At 37.9% G+C, this 9,209-nt stretch overlaps 1 protein-coding gene across 3 annotated transcripts in view; it reads left to right on the top strand.

The window, feature by feature from the left end:
* The window catches only part of jakmip2 (janus kinase and microtubule interacting protein 2), a 27,485-nt gene that overhangs the window by 2,020 nt on the left and 16,256 nt on the right, over window positions 1-9,209 (top strand). For all 3 annotated transcript variants that reach the window (XM_034890188.1, XM_034890187.1, XM_034890189.1), the window contains exon 2: window positions 8,026-8,272. In XM_034890188.1, the coding sequence (XP_034746079.1) occupies window positions 8,144-8,272 (129 nt within the window). In that variant the 5' untranslated portion in view covers window positions 8,026-8,143. The remainder of the gene's footprint in view (window positions 1-8,025; window positions 8,273-9,209) is intronic.

Raw genomic sequence — 9,209 nt, 5'->3', positions numbered from 1 at the left:
ATTGGCTGCTTAGAAATTAAGTGTTAACGAGCAGTTGGACAGGTGTACCTAATAAAGTGGCCGGTGAGTGTATAATATGTGCAATGCCAATCAAAATACTACATGGAAGATGCAGGTTTCCTTTATGTTTACAACCAGTAGCCGTAGCTCAATCTGACCAGCATTTTGTCAACCGCTTCCCTACAGAGCTCCTTAGGCTTTGTCTTGCCTGGCTGTATCCTCAACACACTAAGCGGGCTTATGGAAGCTCCAAATATGATCCCCAAAGCAACCAAAGCTTATCTTATTATTTAGAACGAACAGTAACCCAAGGCAAAGTATGGCTTGTATGATAGTTTGAATGAGAGGAGATGACAGATGGTAGGTCCTGATATAGAAAATTTTGGCAAAAGGTAGAAAGATGTATTTTGGTATTTTTGTTTATGAGCAAGGAAGATGCCTAAATGTCTAATCTCAGCTCTTACATGCTGAAGTGGTTATTTCTAAATGTAAGTCGCCTAATGTTGATGGATATTGCAACTTTATACAACACTGGCTCTTTCATTTTACTTATCTTATGACATGTAGTGAATGAGCGATATTTGGCAAAATTGATTTAGTGGCATGGTGGTTCAATAGTTAGAACTGTGGCCTCATAGCAAGAAGGTTTGAGGTTGAAATCTAGGTCATTCTGGGCATTTCTGTGTGGAGTTTGTATGTGCTCTCCATGTTAGCGTGTGTTTCCTCTGGGTGCTATGGCTTTCATGTGCTGCTCAGAAGCTACAAAAAAATAATTATGAGGTTGTTTTATTGCATACACATATCAAGCTTGAGTATTGTTATCAATATTTGCATAATATTTCCAAAGTCTATCAATCACCATATATTGGGTGATACAAAAAGGCTAATATTTTAATCAAATATAATATTTTGCTTGCGAATAGGTTGACAACGCTAAAACAATGTTAGCCAAATAATTACAATTGCTAATGCTAATCATCAGGCCTAGGCTCTATCTCTCTTTCCCAGTTGCCACTTGTGTTTGACCTCTTGGAAAAATAAATTGGTAAGCTTGGCACAATTGGCAGCATCGTCCTCTAATGCTTTTTTTGTTCAACATGGCTTTTTCCGCCCCTCCTGGCCTCTTCCTCCCATCCATCCTCCCCGATGCGTATTGTTACGGCAAGGCCGACCCAGCGGTAGCTAATCTGAGAAAACCTTTTGGAAAAAGACTAGGCTATGGACTCACCCAACTAACTTTATTTGGGAGGGGAGAACTCCCTCACATGGTACAACTCATGCAGAGGCGGCAGTGTCACAATACGGAATATGTGTAGCCTACTTTTAAAGAATATACACTAACGTGACAAAAGTAAGAAAAAATCCTTGACCGGCCCAAAAGTGAAGCAGCCCACCGGGAATCCTCCCTATTCCCCCGATTACCCACCCCGGGCCTGCATGTATGTGACAATAAAGTACCTTTACCTTTACCTAAATGCAGAATTAGCATGCCGGCCAAATTATTATCAAAATGATTGGAAGACTTAAATGAAAAAGTCTGTCCTTAAAACGCAACATAAATGTGTACATGGTTTGTTACCGTAAGACCCCAGAGGGCCTTCAGACTTGCGTTTCTGTGAGTATCCTGGTACACTCTGTCTAGAAAATCCAGGGCCAACACCCAGAATTGATGTCTAAGTAGTCAAAAGTGGGTCATGGTGTCAGTGTGCTTCATGTGAAAAATAATTAGTATTCAACTCTGCAGCTCCATTGTGCATTTGAACATCTTTCTAGCCAATTGTTTTGATTTTACAGATCACACTGTGTGTTCAGTCTCACTGCTCTAATCAAGCTTTCAAACAGCAGCAGGCGAAGTTTTCAGTGAAAACGTCATGATAAACCCACTGTAGGCTACCCCTCAGCACCAAGATGGACAGAGTTAGCGAGACAGAACTCAAAGGCCTCGTTAACATTGATCTTTTGTTTAGTGTACAGCCGTAACATAAAGTTAAGTATGCTAATGTTGCGGCTTGTCTGAAAGATGTACCTACTATTTACTGACACATTTAGATATGTCAGCGTTGTGATGAAAGCATGTTCCCGGTGACCAAAGTAAAAAAATAAATGTGGTTTAATTTTTTTGTTTTTATTTGACTAAGTGTTGTGTTCAGATAAAGTGGTGCTTGGAAAGAAAGCAGCATGTTTTGTATGGGTAAGCCCATTGTTGGACTGCTTTTTCAGCACAACTGGAAAAACACATTTCTTTAACTGTATTTTTTGGGCCACTTGTGTGACACAAAACAAGTACCATTGAGTTCTGTCAGTTGATAACAGGTATATCTCCATGGCTCAGACTACTTACTTAATAATGTAAGTTCTACCAAGCAATAGTCACTGCCACAAACCTCAAACCCTTTCTGGCATTGACTTGTGTCAGTCTCTGAGATTTCAGCATATAAATTGGTCAGTTTTGTCAGTTACTATTTCTTGTCGGAGAAGTTGGTAATGCACACTGCTGTTGCATGTCCTCGTCTGTTATGACACCCATCAGAAGTAAAAGGTAAAATGTTTCTTCTTTTTGATAAAGTTTATTTTTTCTTGAATCCTTCATTTATGTTGACTCATGATGTGTCTTTTGGAGAGATGTTTTATAAGGTAATTAGTGTTGTGTCAACTGTTGAGTTCTAGAATGCCAGCCTGTCTTCAATGCGTAGTTGGGAATATGGCATTTTTTCAAAATTTGGCCAATCACCAATTCACACTGTCATTGTCTTTTAGTCCAAATGTTTTCTGTTAGGGTGACGTTTTATTTCTAAGCTTTAGAGGAAGATAAAGTTCATCAAAAATACTGAATATTATTGGGAGTTTGTATGAGAACCATGGTGTCTGTGAGTTGAGGATTGAGATACCTCTTAGGTTTATAAAGCTTAGTTTGAAGCCTGTTAAAAATGTCCTGCTAAAATACAAACCAGTTGCTTCAAATCCTTTTTTTCAAAGAGAAGAGAGCTGAGTAAGAATATTGCTTGCATACCTGGGAGCAGTTGAAATGATGAGGATTCCTGCTGTTTGTTAAACTCACCAACGAAGGGACAACACAGTGAAACTAACTTTTATCCCAACGCCTTAAATCAGTCTTGTCCACAGAGCAGAGCAATAAACAGTGGGAAAAAATAAAATAAAAACAAGATGTTTGACAGCCCAGGCAACATGCTGTGCATGGCTCAGTACTGCTGCCTGTCTGTGGCTGTGTTTATTTTATGAGCCAGCAGATTATTTCTCAGTGCAGTCTGAAAATGCAATGTGCCAGTAATCAGATCGACTTGATCTAGTCCCCCCCCCCCCCCAATCATTACCTGGCTGCTGTGGATGGTTTGTAGGTTAATACAGCATTAATAGTATGGTGAGTTGTGGTTAGCGTTTCATGATGCTGGTGTGTTCAGCTGGAATAAGATGGTTATAGTTTTATCATCAGGGAATCAAAACTTTGGTTTTACCCTGATTAACTAGTTGTGTACATGTTTTTGCTCAGGTTGACCAGATTAAAATATATCCCTTTTAATCAAACAGTTAATCGACTGATCATTGCAGCTCTAAAATATATTGTGCCATTTTTTGATAAGGGACCCATGTAGTGATTTAATAAGTTGTAAGTATTGGCTTTATTAAAGCTTTGCTGACAAGCACAACATTTGGGGTGGTGATGGATATGACACGTGCCTTAGGTGTGGGAGAATAGGGTTTGAACCCCACTGTGACACATCAACCACTGTGTCCCTGAGCAAGGCACTTTACTCCTAGTTGCTCCAGAAGCGTGCAACCTCTGATATATAATGATACAGTACTGGTCAAAAGTTTAGGGTCACTCATAAATTTCCATTGCACTCTGTTATAGACAGAATACCAGCTGAGATCAGTTGAGATCATTTTTTTTAACCAGGGCAGCCGTTTTCAAATTCATTCCTGGAAACATTTAAAGCGAGCAGTAGGCTACGCAGTAACAGAATCTTGATTCTTCCTATTGACAGTTTGACAGGAGCAGTGATTGACACTGCATGGGAGACTCTTTGGGTCTGATTGGTTGTTTTCCTTCGGGCGTGATGGAAGCTTGCAAATGCCTTTAGGAGCACCAGGAGGATGCAGAGAAACATGTTGTTTTTTTAACCACGGATCATCTGTCTCATGTACTTCTATCAGAACATGACAATTGTATTTTGCTTATATAGTGAGTGTTTAAGCAAATATGACCAGCTGGTATTTATTTATTAAAAACTAAAACTTACTTGATTTTTAATATTAATGTTAATTTACAGATAAGCATATTTGCCTAACATTTTAGTAAGTAAGTAAAGTTTATTTGTAAAGCACTTTTCACAGACAGTCTCACAGTTCAAAGTGCTTCACAGACCAAACAAGTACATACATTTAAACGGATCAATAGTCATAAAAGCACAATAAACCACAATAAATCTTAGTAAAACAAAAAATCATAAATACAAAATAATACTAAAAATATGTCTTTTTTATTTTTTTTCTTCAATAAAGATTTCAACAGATGCAGTCATTCTTCAAAATATGTGATGACGCGTTGCACAGTCTAGGAGTGATTGTTTAAAAAAACTCTTTCTCCTTTTGTTTCCAGCCTAGTATAGGGAACTGCTGATCAGAGGAGCTCAAAGCTCTGCTGACAGTGTAAGTGTGCAGCAGGGTAGATTATTAATTCTATTCGAAAGACTATAAATTATTGCCTGGAAATACATTAGTTGCTGTAAAAATATTGCACACTTCAGTGTGTAACTCCAGCTTTACTGTGCCAAAATGTTTTGCTTACATTTGAGAAAACATCCAAGGTATATACATGCCTTGTTATATTTTATAAGTAAAAAAAAAGAAGAACATTTTTAATGACACTAAATCAAGTTAACCTAAAGTTCCCTCAAAACATTGCATATTCATCATGTAACTATGGAGTATATGCATACATTTTAGCCAGTGCCTCCTTCACTGTGTAAATCATGTCCAACAATGTTGCTTTGTTTTATTCCATATAATGTGCTGACACATACATTAATCTGTGCTACATTTACTGGTCCAGTGATTATCATCAATGTTTCCTACGACGATGTCCATAAGTGATACTTACAGTAAAACGAGTAGCAGCAATTTTAAAAAGGCACCATAACCCTGCAGCGTGATGAGCCCATGTTAACCTAATGTGACGATCACGACTGCTTCATCACTAATCTGCAACTCAAAATCTTCTAAGCGACGTTATGTCATCCCTCCTGCTGATTATGATGGACACCATCCAACTCCTCCTGAGTCATCATGGCTGTGCAGAATGGTGTGCACGTTCATTTGGGAAACCCATCAACATACTTGAGAACCAAACTGGCAAAACCCTATACATATATTACAATGTGAGATAGCATGGGCAATAATTTCTGTACCACAAAATAACATCTTAGCTTAAATAATACAGCAGTTTTAAGTTGGCATATTATACAGACAATTAAGTTACAGCTTAAGAAGTAGGATGTGCAACCATGGTAATGTTTGAGAACCCTAGAATTTGGAAGGTTATGATATACTGTAAAGACGGTGTACATAGTAAGTATCCACTCATTAATTAAGGAAAAAAAATCTAGTAGTTCCGTAGCTGGGTAGAGTTTCTAAGTAGTTGTTGATTTCCAGAAGAATTCCTTACTACAGCATATGGGAAACACATTACTATACATACTATACACACATACTACACAGTCCTTTTCAGGAATGTTTTCCTGGACATTACAGTTTCATGTCAGTTCCTTTCTTAGAAACTTTGAAGGATACTATCCGACATGTGAAATAGTTTTACTGTAAACACATATTTGATGTAACAAGGTGTAAGTTGCTCCAGTGTATGTTCTGTAAATCCATTCACAAACAGAGCCACAACTTGTTAATTAGAGATGATAACAATTTACGCTGATATTAACATGTGCTGAATGGTACCATACTGTAGCTGTGGTAAAGCTTGTATACCAAGAATCCGTAGAGGCGGATTTGTCATTTTGTAATTAATCAGTAGTAATGTCAGACTGTGTCTAACCACATTAGTTAAGCCAACCTGTAACGACAGAATTTCTTGTTCGATCCATGCCGCTGATAGCAAAGTGTAGTATTGCAGTAGTGTATTTGCAATGACATCTATTTTTCTGTCAAGTGCCCTTGAGTGATTTCATATGTTTGTGTGTGCAATACACACGTTGTCTTTAGAAAAGCCAAAAGTCAAAGAAAAGCTTGTACTGTATATAGAGACTGCTCTGTGTCTGTGTAGGTAGGGAGGACTATGCAAAAATAGACTCAGTTCAGTTCCCTGTGCACACACATAATAAAGGTCTTACCCTTCTTCCTGTCCGCTTTTGTCATCTGAAGCAACAGGTCTGACAAATTGTGTATTCTGTGTATTTCAGTGGCACACCATAATGTTCTCTCTGCCGATATTGCACATCCTAAATTCACATTTGAAGCATATGGAGAGCACGAACCTGGGGAGTCGCGTCACACTGTTGCAGTAGCTAATGCTTGCAATATACATTAAGAAATATAAACAAGTTTGTGTTATGCTGTGTCACCAACAGCAAGTTAAAGTTTAACACACACACTGATGCAGTCTTAATCTGACAGCATGGCGGCAGGCACACACACACAAAGGGGCTTGATGCCCTTTTTCTTCTTGGAGAGAAAGTGCCATTTTTCTGAATGCATGTTTATTTTTAATAATCAATATAGCCTATACTGTATATATTCCTATTTGCACACAGCTTCCCTGTTAAACAAACCAATTTCTTGAAGTAAAGAAATCTAAATATCAGATCGGGATGCATTTATTTGAAAAGGCACTGCGGGTTAACAGCATAAACAAAATGACTGAAACAGAAAAAGCACAGAAAATGTCCAGTTAATGAAAAAAGAGTTTTTTTTCCCCTTAAATGTAATGTTTAAATCTGTAGATTTATTTAGAAGAAATCTACTGATTCTACCTAGAAGAAATCCAAGCTTAATGTGTATTTTGTAAGTTTTATTTCCGAGTAAAAGATTGCATTAAACAGTACCTTCACCATTTGGATCATAGGTTGCTCATCTAATAATACAAGTTTTTTTCATTATTGGTGCTGTGTTTTTTCCTGTAAAATTAAGATTTTTGTTGCGATTTTTTAAAAGGTATTGGGTTAGGGTCACCATGTCCGTCTCCTTGATTCTGGTACTTATTCTTAGTATGCTTGAAGCTAGTAGCATAGAAAACGAACACATTGTAGCAGTTTCCTTTGCTGTTCGGGAATAACATGGTAAATACTAAAAAGTTGAGTAATTATTTTGTTGAGTATTTATTCAATCTGTCAATTGCGTAAGGTATAAAAGAAAAATTAGTAAGGTAGTCAGAGTTGTGTCAATATATTTAACGTTTTGTTTAAATTTAAAATAATATTTTTTTTTATTAATTATGAGGCCTTTTTTGTCTTGAGCCCCTGTCCCCCACAATGTCTGTGCAATTCCCTGCATGGCAGAGAATCTGTTGGAAAATTAAAAGTTTCAATAACTACTAAATTGATAATGGTCTCACAAAGTGATTCGGGATGGTTTTACCAAGCCCCTCACTCTTTCTCAGAGTGTAATTTTAGTTTAAGCCCTGCGGCTTTAGCATATGCCCTAACCATGTCTGTCTGCAGCACTCAGCAGGTCAATGGCTGCCAGCCGACCTCAAGCAGTGCAGGAAGAAAAGACAACTAGTAGGGCAGCAAGGATTACCGCAGACTCTGCGTACCCAGACAACCATTTCTTCTGGAATATGAAGAACATCCTTCCGGAGCCAGCTCTTGGTTTTGTTTACTTATAAATTTGAAAATGAGAACCAGTCACCCTCTTGTCATTGGCCTGCATCTACAATCAACTCACACTCCAATACAAACAAGCACAGGCTAGTCTGCACAAACACAAAGTCTCAATTATGTCACCTCTGCTACTATGTCTCATTCTCTTTGTCTTTGTCTGTCCTTCACACCCTAGCCCTTTTTCTGATAGGATAATGAGAAAGAGGAGGAACTGGAAACCTTCGGAGTGCCTTGGAACGTTTCTGTAAAGTCTCAATGAATGCATTTGAAGAGCCTCTCTAGTATTTGACTCAATGGCCAAGAAAGGGCGTACGAAGAGCGAGAAGCCCGAAGCGCTCATCTCTGCCTTACAGGCAGCCAATGAAGAACTCAGGTCCAAGCTGACTGACATTCAGATAGAGCTACACCAAGAAAAATGCAAGGTACTGTAAAACTAAAATATATACTGTACATTTCCTCTGAATATCTGAAATAGTGTAGCTCACATTCAGTGCATGCTTAGTAAATGTAGGGCACAACAGTGTGAAAGACCTTTAGGCTGAATCCAAATATTTGGAACTGGCCGCACTGGGAAGTCCGCGAGTGCTGAGAGCTGCCCAAAGTCCTAAGGGGCCCAAAACAAGCTTGCAAAAACATTCTACAAACTTCTAGAGAGACCCCTTTAAGTGCAGACTTTACTAGACCTTGCATGGAAGATTACCCATAGTTCCTACCAGTATGTAAGTCACGATCTAAAAGAGAGGAATAATAACATTAATAAGTTCCACTGTACATCAATAGCAACAATTGATTTCTGAAGTCCTGCCTTAGCCCAATGCTGTCACACACTTGACTTGATGTCGGTGAACATATTACGGTACGTATAGTATACAGAAGTCTGGATGGTTGACATTTGAATTTAGCCTCTCTTGTGAAGGTTGTTGAATCACTACACAGCCTGAGAGGAAAACAGCAAAATGTGTTTTGTGTCATTGTCTTAAAAATTACAGTTACAATTGAACATCACTCAAAGATACGGTAGTAAAGGGCAGTGCTCTTTGTAGTAAAGGTACTATATCATTTATAATGCAGTTTCAGATCTCTTACAAGAAAACTACAGTAAATGTGATTATAAGGTGTACACAATGTACACAACATGTCTAAAAAAATTTGTTACACTACCATTATTATGGAAAGAATGGTGACCAATTTAATTATACCGGTAATTAGATATTTCTGAGATTCATATGAAGGTATATAATACAGGGATTAGCATTCACGTTTGAATAACCTCTCGCTTCCTTTTGTCTTAAACCATTGCTACAAACTTGAATTAATGTTAAAGTTGGTTGTCAAAAACAAAATATTATATAAATAAAT

This window comes from Etheostoma cragini, chromosome 13 (assembly GCF_013103735.1).
Source record: "Etheostoma cragini isolate CJK2018 chromosome 13, CSU_Ecrag_1.0, whole genome shotgun sequence".
NCBI lineage: Eukaryota > Metazoa > Chordata > Actinopteri > Perciformes > Percidae > Etheostoma > Etheostoma cragini.
The sequence above is the reverse complement of the archived record's forward strand: the minus strand, read 5'-3'. Positions and strand labels throughout refer to the sequence as shown.